Source organism: Moschus berezovskii, chromosome 11 (assembly GCF_049115385.1).
Source record: "Moschus berezovskii isolate FMDL1 chromosome 11, NW_MosBer_1.0, whole genome shotgun sequence".
NCBI classification, from domain to species: Eukaryota; Metazoa; Chordata; class Mammalia; order Artiodactyla; family Moschidae; genus Moschus; species Moschus berezovskii.
In genome coordinates, this window is record NC_142470.1 from 39504604 (window position 1) to 39532353 (window position 27750).

Consider the following 27750-nt stretch of genomic DNA (forward strand, 5'->3'; position numbering starts at 1 on the left):
CAGCAGCCTCCGAGGCTCTACTGGTGAGTCCATGTCTGCCTCTGTAAAGCTGGGGTGGGTTCATTTGGGGAAGGATGGAGCAGATAGGAACCGAGAAGGAAGAACTGCCAGCTTTCTGTGAGATCCACATGTGTTTGAAACAATTCAGAATGTAACTGAGAATGTAATTAGGTGATGTTTGTTTTTGTTTTTGTTTTAAAGGAAAAACTCAGAACCTGTGACTCTTGTTCATGAGCACATGCCTGGATGTAGTCATTTTGAGTTTATGGAAAATGTGGTGAGTCCCATAAATCAGTGCTGAGGAATTCTTACAGAGTCATCCACCGTGCAAAGAAGGCAGGTCTGTAGTGAGTCTGTCGAAGTTATGAAAACAGAACAGAATAAGCACATAATAATAAGCTATAGTATAGTCTTCTCTTCTAGAATTCTTTCCTGAGTTGCCATAAAGTAGCTTTGAATTTCCCTTCCTACATAATCTATGATCTTTCTTGTGTATCTCCATGTGTACAACTAGATGTCTGTGGCCATCACTCTGATTACAAAGACACGGTTCTCTGCATCTACTCTCTCATGTGTCTTAAAAATTTTAGCAGGATTCCTGTAAAGAATGTCCATTTCAAAGTAGGCTGGACAATTGTGCTTTGCAACACCTCTGAGAACATGGTCACAAATGTATCCTAATTCTCAGACCTCCTGTCCTTCCCATCTATTACTTTGTGTGACTGGATAATGAAATTTCAGGGTGGGATTGTATTTCTCAAAAGCACACAGAAGGTCTTCAAATGTGAGACACAAACTTTCATTCAAAATTTGTAAATAAGAGATTCAATCTAGGTGTGATTCATTAGAAGGAATTCCATCCATTCACATCTCATTTTTGTTAGATTTATCCAATCAGCCATTTGCCCTCAAACAGTTTTAGTTCTTATATCTTATCTACCATAATATTTCTCTTATCCTTCCTCTTTCCTACGCTCAATTCTCTGGTTGACCCAGTTTATAAATCTGTTTCTGGTCAGTGAAGAATGGAATGTTAACAAATTTGAGTGGAGATGTTTTTCAAGTGCTCTGAGAAAAATGGGCTTGTTCATGGACTAACACGTTCTATCACAAAAACAGTACTGCTGAGCCCGAGGAGTTTACCTATCCTATTGTTTTTTTCTTAATCTGTTAGATGCGTCTCATATAGGCTAAAAAATTTCTTAATTTTCCACAGAAACCATATGTATAATTTATAAGGCCAGATACCACGCTGAGTACAAAGCTGATGGCCAAGGCTTATTTCTGTTAGCTGTTTGTACTTTAAAATCTGCTCTAGCAATGTGTTCTTGTTGACTTCCAGACAAAAAACAAATTCTAGAGATCAAGAAGGTCAAGTTGGCCCAGCATTTATATACCCTGGGTGTTTTTTTTTAACATCATACTTGCCTACTGTCCCTGCCACAACATGGAGCAGGAACAGCTAGCTGGCAGCAGTCTGCTCAGGCTGTGAAACTTTAGACCAAATCCTCTCAACCACAAGCCACCTGTTGTCACCAGGTGCAAAGGGAGGGTGACCTGCCTAACTGACTCTGCTCTCGTGTTTTATTACTTGTGCTGTGTTGCAGAGTGGACAGTGTAAAGATGCAGGTATATCTGACATAATCAATAGCAATATAGTTTGAATTTCTGCATCAACCTTTCACAGACAGAAAAGCACAAGGTAAATAATCATAATAATGTTTGACTGAGCATTGCTATTTAATGTGTTCAAACGTTAAGCCAAATGCTTTACAAACATTACTGTTTCCAGCCAGCTACACTGAAGTAATTATTATCAACCACTTTACAATATGAAGAATGGAGTTCAGAGAGGTCAAGTGACTTGCTTAGAGTTTTCCTGACAGGAAGGAAGCAAAATTCAGACCGAACTCTACCTGATTCAAAAGGAGCCCCAAATTAGACACCTTGATTTTGCTTTTGGGTTAGTGTGTCTGATTCCCAGAGCAGCAGATGAAAGATGCAGGTTGTGGGTGGCTGAGGGAGAATTTGGTCCCAGGCTTTGCTTTGTAGATTTTATAAAAGAGAGACTAGCTCTTCCCAGAAGAGCTAGCAATGGCGTGATTACGGCAGAACTGAGGTTGTTTCCAGCGTTATCATTATTCAGCTTGTCCTGTCCTCTGTCTCATTTACAAAATGAGGACTAAGGCCTCTGTGGCCTCCTCCCTTTCTGTCTCCTTCCAGTTGGAGACACTCTGAGCTTGGCCCTGACAGTTTTGGGGCAAATCCTCACTATGGAAGACCCTTCTGTGATCCTGGACCAGATAAACCCAACACCTGCTGGACGATGGGGGAGTTTTCCTATGGTCCCTATTCCCTGGCTCCACCTTGTGGCCCTGGCATCCTGCTTATCACCACTGGCCAGTGTGGTCAAGGAGCAGAAGCCCTCTCTCCAGAAGCTGCCCGAGCATCCCTGCTTTATTCACTCACTGTACCTGGAAACCCAGCAGCTCAAGTCCTAGGAAGCTAATCTAACCTGTTTCGGTCAAAATCCTTTTCAGAAAAGCAAGTCGAAACTCCAAGTCTTGTAGAACCCAAATTTTGAAAACCAGTATCTGATTTGTCACAACATGAAATGATAGCTGGATTCATATATCTGGAGTTATTCCAGCTCAACAGTCAGAGAGAGAGAGAAAGAGAAAGAGAAAAGAACGCGTGTATGTGACACCGTTAATGAATCCTACCGTGTCTCCTGGCTGTGGACGCATCACGGACACACGATCGTAGCCTTTCCTTAGTAGGACCCACAAGGCATCAAGTTTTCCCTGAAATAAAACAAATGCACCAAGATTACATCTGAAACCAGACCGAGGGCCCGCACTGACTTGGACTTTCTATGCTTCTTCAGTCATATGAACCACACTTCATCAGCAATGCAGTTGTCACAGGACGTGACTCTCTAGTTCAAAATGTGGGTTTTAGCAATGGACGAGAAGAGACGCATCCCAGAGAACGGTGATGCTCATGCAGGAGACACCTGCGACTATAGTGCAGCCTCAGGTGTGCAGACACAGAGGCGCCATTCAGCCTATTGCCCTCATTGCATTTCTGGGCGTCTCCTCACACTGCAGGTCAAGGTTTTCAACTTGCACTAAAGCTTTTTCTTCCCACTTGGTGTCCTGAGTTTACAAATGAAACAATGAGGACAAATTCAGGAAAATGACTGAACAGAGGTGTGGATGGGGCTAGACCAGTGAAAGGGTCCTGGGGCGCAGATCCGTGGCTGTCCCCACAAAAGGCTCCAGAATCCTGGGCTTGAGGGACAAATGAACAAGGATCATGGATCACCACAAATCACAGCCCCCTTTGGAGTTGTAGGTGATTGGCTGAATCTGAGAAGATTGAATCTGTGAGGGCTAAAGTTTTCATAGTATGTGACAAAGGGAGTTTAATGTTCTACTTCCTTAGACATGCTGAGTGGAGCTGGCTTCTGCCACGGCAAACACTAAAAACACAGGAAAAAAAAGACATTTAGTTTTGCTCTTAATATTAACCCTGGCTGGTGACTCCACCAACAAGCAGAAGTCACCTTTACTTTGTCTGATTTCCCTTCACCACCAGGAAATCTGCTCGCCTCCACCTCCAAACATGACATTTTAGCCTCTGGAACTGGTGACCATGTTCCCTTTCATGGCAAAAAAAGGACTTTGCAGATTTGATTACTGTTGAGTCCTGCCCCAAAGCCACAGGTGCGAGCCCTGTACCAAGGCCACAGAAGTAAAGCCTAGAACCAGGTCAACAAGCTAATTGAGCCCCTTTGTTGCCAAAAGCCCCTGATCATCACTAACAGGCCTCCTGACTCCAAATTACGCAAAGATGCCCACTCTGGTAAACACTCTATAGTGCCCCAACCAATCACCTAACACCAACCTTCCAGCAGGAATCTTCTTTGTCTTGAGGCTGTAAAAATTGGCTATGAACCCACAAAAACTTGTCAGCTCTTCTTGGTCTGTCAGGTCAGCCCACTGTGTTTGCAGTGCCTCCTTTACCTCTGCTCTTTGTTCTTAATAAACTCACTCCCTTCTGAAATGCTGTGTGTCTGGAACTTCTTTTTCAACCTGCGCTCGAACTGCCCCAACAATTACATTAAGGATCTTAGACTGGGGACATGATCCTGGATCATCTGATGGACCCAAGCTAACCACATGGATTTGTTTATTATTTATATATTTCACAGGGGTCCTTAACAGAGGGAGGCAGGAGGGTCAGAGTTAGAGAAAGAGATGGAGAAACAGAAGCAGAGTCAGAGTGATCCCATGTGAGAAGGACTCAACCCATGCTAGCTGGCTTTGGGGAGGAAAGAGGGCCAAAAGCCAATGAGCGGGCAGTTTCTGGAGTCTGGAAAAGATGAGGAGATGGATTCTCTCCTAGAGCCTCCAGAAGGAGTGCAGCCCTGGCCTTGCTGTCATTGTAGCCCAATGAGACCCATTTTGGGCTTCTGACCCCCAGAACTATAAGACAATACATTTGTTCAGTTTTAAGCCACTCAGTTAGAGGTAATTTGTTAGAGCAACAGTAAGAAACGAATACAGCCCTTACCACTCCCTGACAAAGACTCTGTTTACTTGCTTAGTATTTGTCTCTGTCGTCTGGAATGCCAGCTCCATGAAAGCAGAGGTGCCACTATTTTTAACTGCTGTATACCCAGCCCTTAGCACAACTTCTGGTGCTCAGTAAATATGTGTTAGATGAATGAATGCATCCAGTGATGCTATGTGCTGGGCTAGGTGCTTTTCTGTGTGTCTGCTCATTTCATTCTCCCAGCAGTCCCAAAGGGTTATGGGGAAGGAATCAGAGAAGTCAACTAACTTGGCCAGAGGCACACAACTTATAAACTGGAGAGGTGTGACTGGATGCCCCCACCATGTCTGTCTAATTCTAAATATTAAAAAAAAAATTTAATGGCATTTATTAATTTTTAAATTGAAGTATAGTTGATTTACAATGTTATATTAATTTCTACTATAAAGCAATGTGACTCAGCTATACACATATCTACATTCTTGTGGCTCAGTTGGTAAAGAATCCACCTGCAATGCAGGAGACTTGGGTTGGATCCCTGGGTTGTGAAGATCCCCCGGTGAAGGGAAAGGCTACCCACTCCATTATCGTGGCCTGGAGAATTCCATGTGGTTGCAAAGAGTCGGACATGACTAAGCGACTTTCACTTTCACTTCACCTTCTTTTAAAATATTCTTTTCCATTATGGTCTATCACAGGATTTTGAATATAGTTCCCTGTGCAAAGCTCATATACTTTCTATTATACCAATTGCAGTTTCTTCCTTGTGCAGATCTTCTGGTCGGAGCACTTTCATTTAGATCCTCTAGAATAGCGTTTCTAAACTGGGGATTGCAACTCTTCAACCCCTCATGAAATAATTTTGTGTATTAGGATCTGAATTAATAGGAAAGAAAATATTTGCGCTAATGGCACATGGTGAGGATAAGTATGATTTGTGCAAAATGTGTATCAGTTAAACACGCATGGGTGTGAGTATCAGTGTATGAAGTGAATACACACATGTGCACACATAAGGATTTACTGGGCCAACATGTATTCCTGTTGGGGTCTCATGAGCATGTTTGAAAACACTGATCTGTAAGTGGTTTTTGAAGGATAATGCTGAAAGGCTAGGAGAGTCTAGAAACTTCAAGTTCCTTGCCACAAAGCTTTCATGGCGGCAGCATCAATTTAAGAATGCCATCTTGAAGAGTTGGTGTTCAGAAGTTATTTTCTGGTGGGTTTTATTCAGATATGAAAAATGTGCTCTGCAACCTTTATCAATGGTTGCTTGAGTTCTTGTGGGTTCAACTCTGTCTTGCTAAGCGTAATGTTTCTCATCTCTCTTGGCCAAGTATTTACAAAAACCTCTAAAAATATTCTGGAATAACTTCAGAATGCTGGGAAGGACTGCTGCTGTGTTCAGCATGTTTGTCTGCATTAAACCGTTTCAATCATTGGTTAAATGTTTTCCTTTTGGGATAAGCATTTGTATGTCAGGATATAACCAGGTGGACTTCCTGGATGAATGCCTCTTTTCTTTTCCCTTTTTAAGGGGGGGATTCCTGGTAACTGACTTGGTAAATCATCCCCCTCTCAGTATTCTGTGCATTGATCACTCAACTCCTTGACAAATGAGGTGCAATGAGATGGGGCTAAAAGAAAAAGTGGCTGTTGAGGAAGTGTCATAAGTAACTTAGCAGAACGCCAAAGTTCCAGGCAGGGAAAAGGGACAAAAGCCACCCAGATGGGCAACACCAGGAGAATGGGTCATGATTCTTTGTGGCAACAGATCATAGAGTGATATTTAAGCACAAAATGACTGGCTGCCCCTCACCAGCTCTGCTGTGGCCTTGGACAAACTGTTTCATGTCCTTAAGTCTTACCTTTCTCATCTTTAAAAAGAAGAGAGATAATAATATTGTCTGCTCTATGGATTTCTTAAAAGAATTACAATTAGATATTGAAGTAAGATGCATGCATGCTGTCACTTTAGTCATGTCCGACTCTTGGTGACCCCATGGACTGTAGCCCACCAGGCTCCTCTGTCCATGGAATTCTCTGGGCAAGAATACTGGAGTGGGTCCCTGAGCCCTCCTCCAGGGGATCTTCCTGACCCAGGGATGGAACCCGCATCTCTCAATGTCTCCTGCACTGGCAGGCAGGTTCTTCACCATTAGCGCCACCTGGGAAGCCCTTGAGGTAAGATACTTGTCTCACAGAAATCATTCATTCAATGTTATCAATGTATTAATCCTTAGGTAAAGTCATTAAAATGATCATTTGGAATGCTCTGTATAAAGACGGAAACGAATTTAAGATGAGAGTAAGAATCCAATAATTTGTACTTTACAAGCATGGAGCACCCGTCCTCCACTCTGTCCTCCAACCCCATTTCCGCCTTTCCCCCTGGCTTCTCTGATGGTGTCTGGGAACCCCCAACACTCTACCACAGCTGCTTCGCTAAGGCTTGGCTAAACCTTGGCCCTGCCTGCTCCTTCTTAACTCTGTCATATCCTTTTCAGCCTCTTCTCCTCCCCTCTGCCTACACTTGATGCAAGGGTGTCCCCTCGGTGTCCACCCTCTATTAGACTCACCCCCAGGCAGAATGCTCACCCCCCTACTCTCACCTAATCTCATGGGTCAAATTTCCACCTGTCTGCCCATGGCTCATATAAGCTTTCAATCCAATCACCAAATCTTAGTTGTAAAGCAAACATATCACAGGTATAAAAAAACCCCAAACATCACATACTGAATAATTTTTCCCCAACCTGCTCCTCCTCTGGCACCCTGCCTTGAGTATGGCATGGAGCACCACCGACATCCAGACAGGCAATGACCAGACAGGTCATTCTCTCCTCCTCTCTCTCTGCCACCGACCATGTCTGGTGGATGTTCTGTCTCATCTCCCCTCTTGCCTCTTCCTGTCCAGCCCTGCCCCACTGTCTCCTCGGCTACTGCCTTGGCCTTGATCACCTGTCACTCATCCTGTGAATAGTTTCCTGATTGCTCTTTTATCTCCAGGCTCCCAGTCCTTTCTACTACTTGATTAATAACAAATTTCACGGCTAGCTGGAATGGATGCTTTGTCAGTAATAAAATAAATCAACAAACATCTTATTAGCAGTGTGAATTTAGGCAAGTTACTCCTCTGTGCCTTGATTTTTCCATTTGTAAAACAGAAGTAGTAGTAGCAGCTTCTAATTTTGAGGGTGTTGGTGAGAAATGAAGGAGTGAGTGCAAGAAAAGCCCTCGGGACGATGCCTGACTTGTGGTACATGAGTCACCCAGGTGTGCCCTTCATCCAGGTGAGTTGCTATAATGAGCTGTTCTGGCCAAGGTAAGACCAACTAGTTCTGATTGTAGCCTCAGTGTTCTGAATTCTGAAAGTTCCACAAATGAATCCAAAGTCCCCATTCTGTGTGGCATAGAAAATAGTTGGGGTAATCTATACATCCTATACCTTGTAGTACTTCTGTCAATACATCAGGTAGCATTTTATGCAAGAGCTGAAATAAGCTTTAGAATAAGTGTGTTTAGAATCAAGAGGATGAAAAATAACTTAAAAGTCAAAGAGAAGTACATAACAAGGTTCCTTTGCTTGATTTTCTGAGAGGAGGCGGAAGTTTTGTCATTTCAAGACAGTAGCTACTAGGCTTATTAATAACATCCTTTGGGGCCAGAAGAGCCTCAGGAGATTCTTCCAAGTGGTTGGTGGGCTTTACTCACAGCCTGGGGGGAGCCTGAGTTGACTCCACTATTTCTCTCATATCTGAGTGTCCTGCATTCATGGCCTTCTCTACAGGGTGTGTTTCAAGACACAGGTTCTCACTCCCCAGGAGGAATGCTTCTGTGAAGTTTAAAGATTCTCTACCATTCTGGGAACCCTCCACCAAAGTATATTAGCTGATATTTATATATATCTTTCTTTCATATGAAATTGACATACTTTGACTATCACATGAGAAGTGTACCAATTCCAGGTTCTCCAACTCTAACCCGGCCTGATAATCAATATCTTCCTATCCACAAAGGCTGGTAAACCGGGAATTTTACATCAATGCTCACTTGTTTCTTCCTAAACAAGAAGACCATGCCAGGAGGTTTGTGAGGTCCATTGCTCAAAGCATCTTGGTGCATGGGCTTTGTGGCTGCCTTTCTTTCCTTTTTTGGGGATGGGAGGAGGGGTGGGCAGGCAGCAGCTGTATCTTCTCTTCTGGTTTGTCTGCCTCAGCTACTTGGAAGTTAGTCAGAAGCTGGGAATTTTGAGGGTATTTCAACTTAGAGGGGTGTGAGAGACTAATACTAATTTTTTATACCTTAAAATATATAGTAAATACTGTGACTCATGCTTCTCCTTAAATGAAACAAATGAATGTGTAAGTTAGAAACTTCCCCTGCACATACCCACACATAGACACACTCACTCACACATGGTAATTGTTTCTCTCTCTTCTTTCGGTCTTTGTTTAAAACATGTTTGGAACCATTCTAAAATGTAGTCGGGAAGGGACAAAAAATGTCTGCTCAGTGTCAACAGCACATCTGACAACATTTAAGGCTCCAATGTGTCTTACTGGACGGCATACAGTTTCATTCAGTGCAGTTTCAGCACGAATGCTGCTTGATTACAAGGTCAAGGTGCTTAAGGCCAGGGATGACAGGTTTGCCTGAAAGAAAATGAACAGAAGACCACCGGCTTCCCAGTGCTGTGAGCAGCACAGGCTGGTCTGGCTCTTCTGCAGAACACAGCGGTCTGCAGGGCCAGCCAGGGTCTGGCTTTTGTCCTTCGCCTGTCATTTCTGTCATTGCCAGTCAAAGGGAGGAGCTACTGGAAAAGGAGGAAAATCATTTCTCTGAAGGCTGCGAGCCTTCCAGCAAACTTGAAAACAGACCTGGTTTTAATCTTTCTGGTGGCCATACGTCTGGGCATTACTTAACTTGCCTGAAGCGGTCAGTCCCAGTTTAACGAGAAGCACGGGATTGCTGTAAATCCAGGGGGTGAAAACCGAGCAAAGAAAAATTCAGGCCAAATATCGGAAAATTTCCTGATCATAAGCCTGGAATGAGGAAAGGGTGAAGTGTGGTCAGTGTGGTCAGTGCCTTAAATTAGCCTGGGCGACGGCAAGGAGCATCCCGTTGTGGACTCCTCCTAGTGAGCTCCCTTGAGGTGTTTTGAGGCAATGTGCTCCCCTGCTTCTCTGGTCCTCAAATCTATTTCCTGGAATGCTTGAGAAACTGAGTCAAATGCAATCAGTTTAAAGGTGTGTGATTCTGACCACCTTCACTGGGGAACCAGGACTCTTTCTAGAACTTTCTGAAAGTTTTGCCCTGGGTGGAGATGTTCTCCCTGTTGATAATGGGGCAGAGAGTAGGCGGGCCATCCTCCATGAGCTGCCTGCCTCCATCCACTCTCTGCAATTCTCTGCCTTCCTTGTTCCATGCCTTGGAAGAGCAACCTCAACAGATGGGTCATTTAGCTTCCCTTTGGTCTGACTAACAGGTAGCACCAGAAGATGACAGCAGACAGATGAATGGATAAAGAGTATGTGGAGTGTGTGCGCACGCGTGTCTGTGTGTGTATAAATATATAGTGGAATATTACTCAGTCATTAAAAAGAATGAAATAATGCCATTTGCAGCAACATGGATGGACCTAGAGATTATTACACTAAGTGAAGTAAGTCATACAAAGACAAACATTATGATTTTGCTTATATGTGGAATTTGAAAAGACATGATATAAGTGAATTTACTTACAAAACAGAAACAGACCCATAAACATAGAAAATGAATTATGGTTATCAAAGGGGGGAAGAGGGTGGAGGGATAAATCAGGAGTTTAGGATTAACATATACACAATACTAGATACACCAGATATAGAATAGATAACCAACAAGGACCCCACCATATAGCTCAGTATTTCGTAATAACCCACAATGGAAAAGAATCTGAAAAAGAAAAAATATATATACTGTGGAATCACTTTGCTGTGCAGCTGAAACTGATACAACATTGTAAATCAGCTATACTTCAATTTAAAAAAGGAGAGAAGAGGGCAAGATAATGCAGAGGTTGGTACTTGTTCCTTCTACTCCCTCCCTGACCCTCACTTCCATCAGTGGCTGCTTTCTTATAGGGGCAGGGGTCTGCAAACATTTTCTGTATAGGCCCAGAGGGTAAATATTTCAGGCTTTGTTGGTCAAGAGGCAAACTCAAGGCTATTATGTAAGTGCTAATAAAATCATTAAAAAATACAAAAACCATTCTTAGCTTGTGGACCATATTAAAACAGGGAGCAGGTCAGATTTAGATTACTGACTCCCTCTCTATGGCCACAGCTCCCATTGGGTGACCTCTACTCTGGGGCTGCAGCTCTCACTGGATCCAGTAACACCCGCTCCTCTCTTTGCCCTTCAGGCCCAGGGGTGTCACAGCTCTCACTGTTGAGTGCCTGCGTGTCTCACCACTGCCACAGATTCTCTTAACCCTGCCCAGATCTGTGCGAGTTTGACCCTCTTGAGCGTGCCTTCTGTTTTCTGCCAGGACTAAGACAAATCCAGCAAGAGGGTTCAGGAAAGGGAAATAGAGTTTACGGCACAGCTTGAGGCTGAATGCTTTGTCCAAGGCCTATTGAGTGTGTTTAGACACTGTGGCTAGAATGGGGCTCATTGTGAACCACAAATGGGGTTACAGTCCAAGGGCTGAAGTTCTGGTGGACAGTCTGCTCTTCTTCTGAACAGTGTACATTACGACTTTTCAATTCTGTTCTGTGCTTCTACTCTCAAACTTTCTTGTTCTTTCCTTTCCCTTGCCCATACGGCTCAGATACACATAGGATGACCTCTTTTTCTCTCCGTGCCTCAAAGAGATGGCCAGAAGAATGTCACCTTCTTTGGTCTGAGAATACCAAAATGATCGTGTAGGTCACAGGAGAAAGTCTATCCGGCATGATGCTCTGGGTGTGGTTTCATAATTACATCCCATGCATCAGCTCTATTAACAAGAGGAGGAGGAATCCCTACTCCATGCCAGGTACAATGCTGTTCGTGGGTGATTCAAAGATGAGTTAAGCATAACTGGTGCCTCCAGCAGGGATAAAATCTGGTTGGGGGAAGACACAAACAGGAGCAGTCACACGAATGAGCTGTGCTACGTAAGCCTTGGTGTGAGCTGCTCCAACAGCAGGAGCATTCACACTTTCTCATGCCCTAACAAAAGGGTCCTACAGAGGCGCCTAACGAGCCCACCAGCACCACAGGTTTTTTCCAGCTGGCTTTTTTGGTGATCCCTTAACATGCAGCTTTCCAACCATTCAACATTAATCCAGCAGCTGCGTTTGAGAGAACAACGGACCCATGTGAAATTTAGGATGTCTCCAAGGCATGATTGTTGTCACTTTGCCATGCACCACAGTTTCTGCCCTCAGGGAGTCTCCTCTGAAGGCTGGCTGGTACCTTGGGTGATCCCTTCTTAACTGGACCCCAGCACCAAAGTTGCTGATTCGGCAGGTCAGGCTTGTGGCCTGAGGGTGTTCATTTCTAAGAAGCTCCTGGGGGACCATCCAGGGACCACACTTTGAGAACCAACACACACACACACACACACACACATGACCAAGGCTTGAGAGTAGGGGCTGGGGAGGGAGCGGTATCCGAGGCAACAGTGGGGTCTCCCTTAGGGAGTTTGGATGGGAAATTTGAAAAGGGAGAAAATTAGGGGAAAAAAGGAGTTTCACTTCATGAGAAAAAGTGGGCAGGTCATGAAGGCCAGGGAGACTTTGAAAGCCTTTTGTGAGACCGGATCAAGAGGTTTGAGACGGTAGGCCAGGGAATGTGTGTTTTTAAAGCTCCTACAGGTGACTGATTCTCAGCCAAGTTTGAGATCCTCTATAGACTCAATATCTAGCAGTACCAGCACGCAGTAGGTACACAACAAATATTCAATTCAACTGACACTAATTCCAAGTGCGTGTTGGGAGTATTTTGAGATTTCTAAATCTAGTTGTCCATATGCTCATTTGTTTCATAAAACTCAGTCCTAGACCACTAGTTAACAGATGAATAACATGCTCTCAAGCAAATATGAATTCTTCAAATAGAAATTAAAGCTCTCTCAATATCCAAGATTACAGAGATGAAACCCTGGCTCTTACCAAATATGTTGTATTAGTCACAAGGTACAGATTTCTGAAAACAACATAATAGAAAATCCCCTTTTGCCTTCATCTGAGATTCTCCTTGGCTCCTTCCTGTCTGCACACGCATGCACGCCACTGAATGTTCCACATTAGAATATAATTAGAAGCAAACAGCTGTTAGTCAAGCAAACTACATTTGGGCCACATTTTTTCCAGAGTTCAACCCATTGCTCTAGGAGAGGGGGTGGCTTATCTTAAGAATCTCACCACTTGAAACACAACAAACCAAAATGACAATGCACTGAGATTAGTTTGAGAATGAGGTAATTCAACTGAGCAGAGATGACTACCAAGAAAGTTTCCTCCACTGTTTAAAATGGTTACTTCTTTTGATTTCATGAGAGAAGAGCTGCTCTGAAATTAGCAAAAATCTCAGTTTATCACTGGAAGAGGGGTAAAGCTATATGTGTGTTTGTGGGGGGTGGCTGCTGAAGGGATCTGGTTCTTTTTTTAACTTTTTATTTTATTTTGGAGTATAGCTGATTAAGAATTTTGTGATACTTTCAGGTGGACTCAAAGGTGAGCAAGGGGACTCAGCCATACATACACATGTATCCACATATACACATGTATCTCTTTCGCAAAGAGAGCTGGTTTTCATATTGAGTCTTTCACCTGAGGCCTTGGAGTTGGCATAGTTCTGTCTGCAGCACAGAGCTAGAGGGTGCAGATCTGAGTTGGAGCCTTAGATTCCAGACAGAGCAAAGACTCTACCACTCTAGTTTTTCTGGTAGACTATGTCGGTCTTTTTGGCTACAATTTTCTATTGCTCTTTGATGGCTGGCATAGTGCAGATGCTTAAGGGGAAGACCAAGGAGCAAGGGTGTTGAATGAATCACATGAATTCAAAGACATCTGCACCCATGAGGAAGACAAAAGAGGAAGCATTAACTGCCTTCTATGACTTAAATTTCTCAATAAGTCAAAAACGCTTTCAGTTAAGCTGTGGAACTGTGAGGGGGAAGAGAGATGCTGGAGAAATAAGACATTTTGTTTGCACCCAGGGACAATGAATACTAGACTCATGGCCAACACAGCCCACTATACCAGCACATGGCTTAAATAAAGGGAAATGGGCTTCTGTTGTGGCAAGAAGGATAGATATTAGGCATTAAGGAGAATCCAGCAATTGTTGTTAGACTATGGAAAGCCTACCAATTAAATTATTGAAAGTTATAATCATTCTCTGGGGTTACTACCCAAGTCACTTTCTTCAAGTCCACTCTCATTCCACCACTTGGCATGGGGATTTTAAGAAGCCCAGCTCCCATTGCTGGGCATATATCAGGAAAAGATGAAAACTTTCAAGCACCCCAGTGTTTCCAGCAGCACTATTTACAATAGCCAAGACATGGAAACAACCTAAATGCTCGTTAACAGATAAATGAAAAAGAAATGTGATGCATATATATATAATGGAATATTACTCAGCTGTAAAAAAAAGGAATGAAATAATGCCATTTGCAGCAACATGTATGGACCTAAAGATTATCACAGTAAGTGAAGTAAGTTAGAGAAAGACAAATACTATACACTATCACTTATACACTGAATCTACAAAAATTATACAAATGAGATTATTTAAAAAACAGAAACAGACTCACAGACACAGAAAACAAGCTTATGGTTTCCAAATGGGAAAGGGGGTGGGGGATAAATTAGGAGTTCGAGATTAACAGATAGAAACTACTATAGATAAAATAGGTAAACAATAGGACCTATTGTATAGCACAGGGAACTATACTTAATATTTTGTAATAACCTATAACGGAAAAGAATCTGAGAAAGAATATATATACATGAAACCGAATCACTATGTTGTATACCTGAAACTAACAAGACACTGTAAATCAACAATACTCTAATTAAAACAAAAAAGCCCAGCTCTCACCTTGATATTGTGGAAACTGAGAAAGTATACCTTTAAACTTTCAAGTCCATGATTTGAGAAATTTGTTTCTTTGTGATAAGCTGGATTTTGGTTTGATATCATCTCAAGAGATTTTGGTTCTTCCTATGTAAGTGTTTTACAAGGAGTGAGGATGGGTTTTTGAGTAGAAAGAGGCACACCTTGATCGGAGAATACCACTTCCGGGGGGAGGAGGGCCGGCGCATGTTGTTGTTGAGATTTCGGGGTTCAGGGAATTCGTACTCCTGCTCTGGCATCTTGACTCTTGCATTCTTTGCTTTTTCCAACTTAGCACCTTCTTCTGTGGAGCCCTTTTCTCCCCAACGAACCTAAAATAAATAACATGCAAAAAACCCCACAAAATGACAAAATAAAATATGATGCCCCTGGAGAACAGGGATCACAAAACGATGTGCTACCCAGTCCTCATTTCTTTTGGGTCACGAGGACCAGAGAAGAGGGGTGGAGTAGAGAAAGGGAAAGGGGAAGGGCTGGAGGAGCAGTGAAAGCAAGCAAGGGGCATGGGCATTTAGGGGAGGAACCATCCAGGGCGTGGGAACAACATACGCAAAGGCATTGTGGGCCCAGTAAGAACTCTGCATTTTATTCCAGTGACAGAAGAAACCACGGGGGTGGGGGCAGGGGGAACTTGAGCTGATGAGTGGATTGCTCTGACTCACAGTGGACAAGGTACCAGGGTGCAGAGGTAATAGGCTATACCTGCCATCTCTCCACCGATGCCTCATGAGTCACATCCCCTTTAGACCTTAAGTGTGAGTTTTCACCATTTCGCTTTGGTTTTCTGTCACTGAGTAGTCAGCACGTAGACATGAGTAAGTGAAGCTGTCCTTACCTCCATCCTTTTAATGCCTCCAACGCCTCGGCCACCATAATAAGAGGCATCTACCGTAGGCCACTTTTTCTTAGGCAGGCCATCATCATCTTCTTCCTGCAGAGAGATTGTGACACATGAAGGAAGCAAAGCACCATTGTGTCCACTATGGCAAAGTGGATGGGAGCAGACTGCCTGGGTTAAACCCCAGTGCCACTGTTTACTGGGCCCTGAGCAAATCACTTAACCTGTCCAAGTTTATTTTCCTTATCTGCAAAGTGGGAATAAGAGCAGTACGACCTGGTAAGACTGTGTTGCGTTCTTGGAACATGTTCTCTTCTGCATCCCTACTCCTTTATAGCATATCTCATCTACTCCTGCCTACATGTTAACACCTCGTGAATTTACATCTTTGTCCCTGACTTCTCTGATCTCTGTTGGCACTGACATCTTCTGGGAGACTAATCAACTTCTCAACAATACATGTCTAAAAGAAGTCTTGATTTCCCAACCTCAGATTTGTTCCTGCTGCAGTCTTTCTCCCTGCCTGGGAGTCACACTTGAATTCTCTCTTCCTGTTTCCCCTTCCCTATCTCATCTCAATTTCCAGCAAGTTCCACTGACCTTAATTCTAAAAGATCCTCAATTCATGGCTTCTCCAACTCAAGCTCCATCACCACCTCCACCACCCTGGTACCAAGGCTCCATAAGCTTTCTCCTGGGTATGGAGACAGTCTCCTAACTGACCTCTCTTACCTATAATCCATTCTCCACAAAGCAGCAGAATAAATTCCAAACCTCAACTCTGACTTGAGAGCTCTGGCCTTTACTCACTTCTCCGGCCTTCTTCCTTCCACACTCCCCTCTCCCAGTTACCCTCAGTGCATTCCCTGGACATCCTTCTCAAGTAGCCCCAGTCTCTTCATCCCATCAATCTATTTTATTTCTAGGTTTTGCTCTTACAGGGCTTCCCAGGTGGCTCAGTGGTAAAGAACCCGCCTGCCAATGTAGGAGATGCGGGTTTGATCCCTGTGTCGGGAAGATCCCCTGGAGGAGGGCAAGGTACCACACTCCAGTATCCTTGCCTGGAAAATTCCATGGACACAGGAGCCTGGCGGGCTACAGTCGATGGGGTCACAAAGAGTCGGACACAACTAAACAACAGAGCACACACATGGCTTGCTATTTATTTATTGTCTGTCTCTCCACACTGCAATGGAAGTTTCAAGAAAGCTTCTGTTTATTTGTCATAGTCACCATTGCAGTCTCAGCTTTTAGAACAGCACCTACATGGTAGATGCCCAAGAATTATCTGCTGAATTTACAAATAAATTAAACAAGATGATTCAAATAAAACAGTTAACTAGGTGTCTGAAACTTAGCTTACTGACAGGAAGTTAGCATTTACTATGCTTTTTAAGATGAAGGGAGAAAACAAGAGGAACTTGTAAGCTTATGGGTGGAAAAGGGAGGGATAATTAGCAAAACTCTTCCTTATCTTGGCGCTGATTCCTGTTGTGGGGAGAAAAAGTCACCATCTACAGTCCTAGATGGGCTAGAGGGTGGTGGCATAATTTCCCTTCTGGGTAAGGAAAGGAAGCTGAAAATGGAGTCTGCAAAGCAGATTAATGTGCTCAGAACAAATTCACTTCCCACAGCCTTGGGTTGGAGGCATTTGGGGAGGCAGAGTGGAGTCCCATGTGGGGCCACTGCTGAGTGGAAAGGGGCAGGCATGGGACCAGGTACATGCAAGGGTCCGCAGAAGAGAGATCAGAGCCAGAGGTGACAAAGCAAAGCAGTAATACAACACATGCCTTTTGATACTGTTCATGGGGTTCTCAAGGCAAGTATACTGAAGTGGTTTGCCATTCCCTTCTCCAGTAGACCACATTCTGTCAGACCTCTCCACCATGACCCATCCGTCTTGGGTGGCCCCACACGGCATGGCTTAGTTTCATTGAGTTAGACAGGGCTGTGGTCCATGTGATCAGATCAACTAGTTTTCTGTGATTATGACTTCACGACCAAGATAATCACGACTGCGTGATCACTCACCTGGAGCCAGACATCTTGGAATGTGAAGTCAAGTGGGCCTTAGAGAGCATCACTACGAACAAAGCTAGTGGAGGTGATGGAATTCCAATTGAGCTATTTCAAATCCTGAAAGATGATGCTGTGAAAGTGCTGCACTCAATATGCCAGCAAATTTGGAAATCTCAGCAGTGGCCACAGGACTGGAAAAGGTCAGTCTTCATTCCAATCCCAAAGAAAGGCAATGCCAAAGCATGCTCAAACTACCACACAATTGTACTCATCTCACGTGCTAGTAAAGTCCAAGCCAGGCTTCAGCAATATGTGAACCGTGAACTTCCAGATGTTCAAGCAGGTTTTAGAAAAGGCAGAGGAACCAGAGATCAAATTGCCAACATCCGCTGGATCATGGAGAAAGCAAGAGAGTTCCAGAAAAATATCTATTTCTGCTTTATTGACTATGCCAAAGCCTTTGACTGTGTGGATCACAATAAACTGTGGAAAATTCTGAAAGAGATGGGAATACCAGACCACCTGACCTGCCTCTTGAGAAACCTGTATGCAGGTCAGGAAGCACAAGTTAGAACTGGACATGGAACAACAGACCGGTTCCAAACAGGAAAAGGAGTACGTCAAGGTTGTATATTGTCACCCTGCTTATTTAACTTCTATGCAGAGTACATCATGAGGAACTCTGGGCTGGAAGAAGCACAAGCTGGAATCAAGATTGCTGGGAGAAATATCAATAACCTCAGATATGCAGATGACACCACCCTTATGGCAGAAAGTGAAGAGGAACTCAAAAGCCTCTTGATGAAAGTGAAAGAGGAGAGTGAAAAGGTTGGCTTGAAGCTCAACATTCAGAAAACAAAGATCATGGCATCTGGTCCCATCACTTCATGGGAAATAGATGGGGAAACAGTAGAAACAGTGTCAGACTTTATTTTTTTGGGCTCCAAAATCACTGCAGATGCTGATTGCAGCCATGAAATTAAAAGATGCTTACTCCTTGGAAGGAAAGTTATGACCAACCTAGATAGCATATTAAAAAGCAGAGACATTACTTTGCCAACCAAGGTCCGTCTAGTCAAGGCTATGGTTTTTCCTGTGGTCATGTATGGATGTGAGAGTTGGACTGTGAAGAAAGCTGATCACTGAAGAATTGATGCTTTTGAAGTATGGTGCTGGAGAAGACTCTTGAGAGTCCCTTGGACTGCAAGGAGATCCAACCAGTCCATTCTAAAGGAGATCAATCCTGGGTGTTCATTGGAAGAACTGATGCTAAAGCTGAAACTCCAATACTTTGGCTACCTCATGCGATGAGTTGACTCACTGGAAAAGACTCTGATGCTGGGAAGGATTGGGGGCGGGAGTAGAAGGGGACGACAGAGAATGAGATGGCTGGATGGCATCACCGACTCGATGGACATGAGTTTGAGTGAACTCCTGGAGTTGGTGATGGACAGGGAGGCCTGGCGTGCTGTGATTCATGGGGTCGCAAAGAGTCGGTCACGACTGAGTGACTGAACTGAACTGACTGAACTGAACACAACACATTAAGACCTTCAAGGTGACCTTCTGTGCTTGTGATGGGCAGGCTTCTTTTTAAAAATTAATATATCCAAAGCACAGAGATCACATTCAGTCAGCTGACCAGAATGGGTCAGTCTGCGTGTGTGTGTGTGTCTTAAATGCATCTGTCCTTCTTGGATGTGGGACTGTGAGCCCAGAAGGCACAGTGGATTCTGTCGACCCTTGTATTCTAAATCCTTCACATAGCCTGGTGCATAGTATGTGCTCAATAATTGTCAGTATCGACGTGATAACACAGCTGGATTTATGTAGCCTTTAACATGTATGTGCTGGTCACCCTTCCAAGTGCTTGCCATATATTAACCCAGTCATCTCTCAACCAGCTAGTGATGTGGGTGGTATATTACATCCACTACAGAGGAGGAATAGAGAGGTTGAATGACTTAGTCACAAGCTTGGATGTGGCAGAGCTGGATTTGAGCCCAGGCAGCCACACTCTTGTTTGATTGTTTCTCAGTGTTGACAGAATTCTAGGTTTTGGCCTTTTGTGTTTTGCTTTTCCAATCTTTGATGCTTTCAAGTAAATGCAGTTTTCTACTTCTCACCCCTTGTACCTGCTAAGACTTCTGATTACATGTGCCAAAAGTATAAATAAAAACAAACAAAAAAGACACCAGCAAGAGAGTACTATAGCTCACAGTATCTCACCTTATAATTTCAGGAAGTTTATGATATCAACCAGGAACCTTATATGGTTAAACTTTACCACCAGAATGTGTCTGTGTCATACATGAAACATGGCTTCCAAAACCCTGGGCATGCCCAGTCAAGGACTTAACTGAAATTGCTGCTGCTGCTGCTGCGTCACTTCAGTCGTGTCCGACTCTGCGTGACCCCATAGACAGAAGCCCACCAGGGTCCCCCGTCCCCGGGATTCTCCAGGCAAGAACACTGGAGTGGGTTGCCATTTCCTTCTCCAATGTGTGAAAGTGAAAAGTGAAAGTGAAGTCGCTCAGTCGTGTCCGACCCTTAGTGACCCCAAGGACTGCAGCCTACCAGGCTCCTCCATCCATGGGATTTTCTAGGCAAGAGTACTGGAGTGGCTTGCCATTGCCTTCTCCGTAACTGAAATTAAGTCACCCTAAATTGAACATAGCAGCACAGAGAATGTATGAAATTCCAAGAATAAAGCTGCTCTATTCATTAGGGCACTGAAAAGGTCTCATGAGTCTCCCAATTTTTTAAATGACAGGAGAACAGATGTTAGAGACCATCTAAGTGGGATTTTTCACTGCATAGAAGAGGATAGCTGGATCCAGAGAAATAAAGAGACCAGTGGAGTGGAGTTCTGATCTGGCTTGCCTTGTCGGGTATTCCCCCTATACTTGCACGGACAGCAGCCCTTCCACTTTATCTCTTCCTGCCCCTGGGCTCTATCCCTCTGTGGTTGCTGGGTACCCAGGCTGGGCTGGCCTTCTGCACATGTGCAGGTCCTGCATCCCATACTGGAAATGCCTACAGGGCAATCCGCTCCACGCGCTCCTGATACAAGCAAGCCTACCTTTAATCCCCTGACCTGAGCTTGTGGACCAAACTCAGGCAACAGCAAAAGACAACACAGAGGCCCACGGATTGACCAAAGGGAGAGTCAGAATTTCCCCTCACTTACCATGGCTCTGTTTACACATTCTAGAGACGGAAGGGTTTTGCAATCTTCAGAAGAGAAGGGAATTTTTGATGTTTTTTTTTTTCTTCATCTGGCCAAAAATTGATGGAGTAAAATCATAGATAGTCCCCAGCAATTTCACTGACAGAATTGGCAGCACCTGAGGTGAGTCTCTACCTCTAATTAAATATCAGGGCTTTGGGGGGGAAGTCCCTCTCACACTGCCCTTTAAGGATGTAGCAGGGAAGGGAAAACCACCAGGACAGAGATCCCCTATGATAAATGGAGGACAGACTGCATGAGCTGAACTGCTTTGTGTCAGCAAAGCCATAGGAATCAGGGATTTGTGGGCAGTCAGCAGAAGATGAGCAGAAGGGTGGAACTGAACTCCAGGAAACTGCCAGGTTCCACTGCAGAAGATGACCAGGAGAGCCTTCCAGGAATGGAATGACAGGGATGGTATACATGTATATGTATGGCTGAGTCCCTTCACTGTTCACCTGAAACTATCACAACATTGTAAATTGGCTATACCCCAATACAAAATGTTTTTGGTGTTAAAATTTAAAAATAAAAAAGGGGTGGTTTAATACTCTGTTTAATTGGCTGCACTGTATTGTAACCTACTGGTACTTTTATTATTTTTTTAAATTTTTTATTAGAAAACTGAAATTTACAATGTGTTTATATCATTCACTGAGTACATGGCATTTAAGAACAACATCATTAGAGAAAGATAACAAAAATACAAAGTCTTAAATCCTACGGGATATGGAAAACATTATCCACTGAGGCCTTAAATGTAGTAGACTTTACATAAAAAGGAAAAGCAATGAGTATACAAGAATACAGCCAGTTTAAGAAGTCAGCAGTACTTTTAAACCTTCAGTAAAACTTCCTACACAGATGGCTTTGTGCCAGTTATGCCTTTGGGGAATAGAGGGATCTGATTTGTTAGATGGTATCCAGCAAAGGAAGAAGAGGAGATCACACAGAAGAAGCAAGTAGTAGGAGGCAGTGGTGCCTGGAACAACCGCAGAGATTAGGAAGGGATGCCGGTTTTCCATCAGCAGAAGTTTTGTTTAAATTTTAAAGGATGTGGTGGCCCCAGACATCCAGTTGGCTGATGCTTGGGTAACACGAGTGGCAGCGCATGACTCAGATAGGGAGGCCTGTTCTGACCTGTTCATCCAGGCAGACCTGGACAAGAAAGAGCTGAAGAACAGAAGTCTGATGCACACATTTGGGAATCCATGACTGAGTTAGTCCTCTGCTGCCTGCACGCACTGCACTTTTTCCATCTTTCCAGTCATGCCAGGCTTTTCTATAGCTCCATGCTTCAACATTCACAGTTCCATACGCTTGAAACAAACTTCTCCTGCTTCTTTTACTCATCTTTTAAGATATTGCTCAATCGTAACCTATTCCATGAAGAACTCCCTGATTCCCCAGGGAATTCAGTGCTCTCTCTCTCTCTCTCTCTCTCTCTTTTGTGTTTGCCATGGTTCCTTGTATTGACCTTCACTCACTCAACAAATATTGACCTCTTAGTCAGTTATTAAGCAAACCAGCAAGGAAAGGGGTGAGATTACTGATCCTGGGGATCCCTCACTCCTCATGCAGACCATGATGTGATAGCGCCCCCTAGAGTTGTGCCTATGGTGGCCCTCTGAGACTCAGTCTATGAGTTGACATCCCTGCTTCTTTGATATCCATGTGGCAGAAGAACCAAACGGCTGTTTTGACCCAAATAGGCTCTCAATCTCCAATTCACTGCGGGGAACGGTAGGACCCATCTGTAGAAGGGAAAACATAGCCGAAACAGAATGGAGCCCTAGGAGGTAGTTTTAAACCAGCCTTTGAAATCATTAAAAAGTCCTTTGAACTATTGCACGTCTTAAAACCTTATGATAAACCCTGCTGCTGCTGCTGCTAAGTCGCCTCAGTCGTGGCCGACTCTGTGTGACCCCACAGACAGCAGCCCACCAGGCTCCGCCATCCCTGGGATTCTCCAGGTAAGAACACTGGAGTGGGTGCCTTTCCCTTCTCCATGATGAACCCTACGTACCCCCAGACGAGGGCCCTATAGCTGCCCATTCCCTCCTTCACTCTCTGGACAACTGTAGTTGTGCCTCCACTGCAACATGTTCTGTTTTGAGAAAAATGGAATGCAACTGTCAATGAGATTGTTTACATTTGTAGAAGAGTAGGCTTTGTGAGGATGATGATATGAAATAAAGGATGGAAGCCATAGAAACTCCCAGGTCTGAGGCTCTGGAGGGCTGACCTTCAGTAGCTCTGGCTGTATTGTGTCCTTGGAAGTCTCTGGGGATAAGCCAGAGAGGTCAGCTTCAATGTCTGTCTTGGAGACGAATTCCTCAAAATGAAGTGGTGAGTCAAAAAAATTCATCAACTCTTCTGCGTAAGTACAAAAAAAAAAAAAAAATCCCAATTGACTTAACTGATATGTTTTGGTACCATCCTATCTGTTTACATACACGTGATGCTGAAGCTGAAACTCCGATACTTTGGCCACCTCATGGGAAGAGTGGACTCACTGGAAAAGACTCTGATGTTGGGAGGGATTGGGGGCAAGAGGAGAAGGGGACGACAGAGAATGAGATGTCTGGATGGCATCAATGACTCGATGGATGTGAGTTTGAGTGAACTCTGGGAGTTGGTGATGGACAGGGAGGCCTGGAGTGCTGCAATTCGTGGGGTCGCAAAGAATCGGACACAACTGAGCGACTGAACTGAACTGAATGATTAACACAATGACTGTCCTGTATTTTTCAATAAAGAATTGTGTGTGCACTTTTTAAAGCAATTGTTTATTTTTTTTAAACTACTGAATATAGAAGACTGAATTTGGGTCTGTTCTAGGACTTCTGATTGGAGCAGACGTGTGTATGTAAGGGTGTATTTGTGCATGTGTGTATCGGATGTGTCATATGTCCACTGGAAAAAAAAAAAAAGATGCCTGGCAGAAACTTGGCTCTTCACCCCTCCACAGTAGGATGCTAGTCTGGCTGTTTGTGTAGACACAGCTGTGAGAGGGACCAGGTCTGCTGCTGTTAGGGAGTTCAAAACAACAAGACACGTTGTTTAATTTTCTGTAGCCCAGTTTTCCCATCTAAGAAATTCTTGCCACAGAGAAATCATTAGCATCAGCGAGCATGATGATAAACCTGGAAATAAATCCATCATTTAAAGTCCGGTGCTTATTATTAATTGGGTGCTCACACAGTGTCAGTTCACTCAACACATGTCCCTCTCCCTCTCAAACAGGCAGAAAATGCAAGGAGGGTGATGACGGTTAGGACTAAATCAGCAGCCAAAGTACTCCATTATTGATTCCTCCATAAACTGCCAATTAATTGGAATAACTGGAGGCAGCGAGGAGTCCTCAGTCTATTGCCAATCAGGGAAGACCCTTAACCCAGGAAATGCTCTTCTCAGTTGCAAAAATTTAGCTTTCTTGTTTTTGTGAAGAGCTTGAAATTTCAAGTAATTTTTCTCTGTCTTGTCTTTCTACACAGAGATATCACTGTCAGTTGCTCGGAATTTATAGTTCCAGAAAGAATGAAGTGGCTGGGCCAAAGAAAAAACTGCTCAGCTGTGGGTGTGTCCGGTGGTAAGAGTAAAGTCGGATGCTGTAAAGAACAATATTGCATAGGAACCTGGAATGTTAGGTACATGAATCAAGGTAAACTGGACGTGGTCAAGCAGGAGATGACAAGAACATCAACATTTTAGGAATCAGTGAACGAAAATGGATAGGAACATGTGAATTTAATTCAGATGACCACAATATCTACTGCTGTGGGCAAGAATCCCTTAGAAGAAATGGAGTAGCCCTCATAGTCAACAAAAGAGTGCAAAACATAGTACTTGGGTGCAGTCTCAAAAATGACAGAATGATCTTGGTTCTTTTCCAAGGCAAACCATTCAACATCACAGTAATCCAAGTCTACGCCCCAACCACTGATGCTGAAGAAGCTGAAGTTGGCTGGTTCTATGAAGACCTCAAGGCCTTCTAGAACTAACATCAAAAAAAAGATGTCCTTTTCATCATAGGCGATTGGAATGCAAAAACAGGAAATCAAGAGATATGAAGTAACAGGCAAGAATGGCCTTGGAGTACAAAATGAAGCAGGGCGAAGGCTAACAGAGTTCTGTCAAGAGAACACACTGGTCATAGCAAACACCCTTTTCCAACAACACAAGTGATGACTCTACACATGGACATCATCAAATGGTCCATACCGAAATCAGATTGATTATATTCTTTGCAGCTGAAGAAGCAGCAGCTCTATACAGCCAGCAAAACAAGACCTGGAGCTGACTGGGGCTCAGGTCATGAGCTGCTTATTGAAAAATTCAGGCTTAAATTGAAGAAAGTAAGGACAACCACTAGGCTATTCAGGTATGACCTAAATGAAATCCCTTATGATTATACAGTAGAAGTGATTAATAGATTCAAGGGATTAGATCTGGTAGACAGAGTGCCTGAAGAACTATGGACAGAGGTTTGTTGAATAAGCTATGACAAGCCTAGACAGCATATTAAGAAGCAAAGACATCACTTTGCCAACAAAGGTCCATATAGTCAAAGCTATGGTCTTTCCAGTAGTCATGTACAGATGTGAGAGCTGGACCATAAAGAAGGCTGAGTGCCAAAGAATTGATGCTTTTGAGTAGTGGTGCTGGAGAAGACTCTTGAGAGTCCTCTGGATAGCAAGGAGATCAAACCAGTCAATTCTACAGGAAATAAACCTTGAGTATTCATTGGGAGGACAGATGCTGAAGCCAAAGCTCCGATACTTTAGCCACCTGATGTGAAGAGCTGACTTGTTAGAAAAGACCCTGATGCTGGGAAAGATTGAAGGAAGAGGAGAAGGGGGCGACAGAGGATGATATGTTGAGATAGCATCACCGACTCAATGGACATTTTTGAGCCAACTCCAGGAGATGGTGAAGGATAGGGAAGGCTAGGGTGCTGCAGTCCATGGGGTCACAGAGAGCCGGCCATGACTTAGTGACTGAACAACAAGAATAAAAGGATAATTGAGAGTTCATTATAAAGTTGTGTTCATTTTCTCAGTATATTTATCACCTTTAGGATATGATGCTTATAGAGCTGATGAAAGTTTGGATAATTGATACTTGTTCATATATAAGGCAGAGAGGGTTTAACCTCATTTGGCTATTAATTAAATGTTAGATATTGTAAATCCTTTGGGGATAAATCAAAGATCAATTAGATATAGATCCTGACCTTCAAGTATAGCTAATAATCTTAAACTTTGATACATAAGGAAAACGTCAATCCTCTTGGGAATACAGAGAAAGGAGAAATTCGCTGTGGTGAAAGGAAATTATAGCACAGGAGCTGTCCTTGAAGGGCTGGTGGGATTTGAACACAGGGAGCTAGAGTGGAGAAGGTTGTCTAGGTTCAGACTGTAATTCAGGGTTTTGTGTAAAAAACTTTCATGGGCTGGGTTACGTCATTGTTTCTGTTGGATTTCTTTTTTATGATTATTTTCTTTTTTTCTGCCAAAACACATTAGGAAGGAGATGAGGGCTGCTGAGCTCACAGGGCCAAGGAGCAATCAGGACCAGCATGCATGCCCAGAGAATCAGCGCCCCCTCTAGCCTGCCCTGGCCAGCGTGGAAGCTCCTATAGGTCTAACACCGCCTGCTAGGTCTCAAGGGTCCCCAGGTTGTCATTGTGTTTCAGGTCTGCCTTCTAGAGGTGGAAGTATGACTCCCATAAGAATACTGGATGAAACTGGAAAAATTCAACTACTCGTCTTCCCTTGCTTTTAGCTATTCTTTCTTGGTGATTTACTGACTTGGGCTTTATTTTTTTCCTCCAGAACTGTAGGACTTCACTTTACAAATACTTATTGCATTTGTTTTGTGCGTGGAGTCCTATGCTAGATGCTGGGGCCTGGGGTCAACCATACCCCACAGTCTTGGACCTAAGACCCCTGGGTGTATTTTGGCTATGGTGGCTGCCACATCACCTTCCAAAAGCAAATGCAGAGCCAGAAGGAGAAGAAAGGGTAATAACTCCGCTAATTGAACATGATGAGTGAAGGGAACATTCTTCACCTCAGGGCAAACAGAGCAACCTCATCGGGAGTTTCTTGCCCTATTTTTCTCGGGGAGTATAAGACACAGCTGCACACAATAGAACCACAGCCAAATTGGAACCGGGGGAGCTAGCCACGGTGCTTTCTCTTGAAAGATTAAGAAGAGGCTTTTGTGGATGTCAGGAGAGTTTTTTTCCCTCCCTGAGTTGTGCAGAGCAATGTAATTTCCTCCACTGATTTCTGGGCAGAAAGTTAGCATTCCAACAAGATGCGCTTTAATTGATTGCAGTTATTAAATCCCTTAGCTTACAAGCTTATAGTTCAGGATATAAGAGCCACATGGAATTTTAATCATTATCTTTTTTTCTGTATGATGGAAACTTTACAAAGGCATTGGGAAGAGGAATGGTGAGGGGGTGGTGCTCATTTTGCATGTAACCTACCTTAGGGATTAAGGAAAATGAACTGGAACCTTAATGATATTTCTTTGGATCCCACTAAGTTTGGAGACCTGTACTCTGGCTTTTAAATTGGTGAATGCCACATTGAGGCAAGCCAGCTATCCCAGGAGTAATCAGAGGACCGGGAAAAGCTCTGGGCAGGCACTGCTCCCCAGATATGCTCCTTCTCACCATTAGCCTTTAACGCCTCTAGGCCACACATGACCAGATCTGCTTTTTGGACAATTTATGACGGAATCTAAGACATTTTTCTCCTTTTCAATGATGAGGACCTAATATTCTATACAAGGCCAGAATACTAGCATACTGGAGGGGGCTCCAGTATATTTTCTTTATTGCCTGGCAAGTCTTTAGGTAACATTGTTATAAATTAAAAGAAAATGTAATGCTTTAGCATCAGTCTGTTCCTAGAATCACTGATTATTTGGAATATGTGGCAAATTCACTCTGATCCACACACAAAAACATTGTCTC

The 27750-nt window shown here is 43.6% G+C and overlaps 1 protein-coding gene across 1 annotated transcript in view; it reads right to left on the reverse strand.

Moving 5' to 3' along the window:
• The window catches only part of ANTXR1 (ANTXR cell adhesion molecule 1), a 266648-nt gene that overhangs the window by 59703 nt on the left and 179195 nt on the right, over positions 1-27750 (reverse strand). The window contains exons 15-17 of the mRNA XM_055400577.2: positions 15509-15604; positions 14817-14984; positions 2724-2804 (exon numbers count right to left, since the gene is read on the reverse strand). Of these exons, the coding sequence (XP_055256552.1) occupies positions 2724-2804; positions 14817-14984; positions 15509-15604 (345 nt within the window). The remainder of the gene's footprint in view (positions 1-2723; positions 2805-14816; positions 14985-15508; positions 15605-27750) is intronic.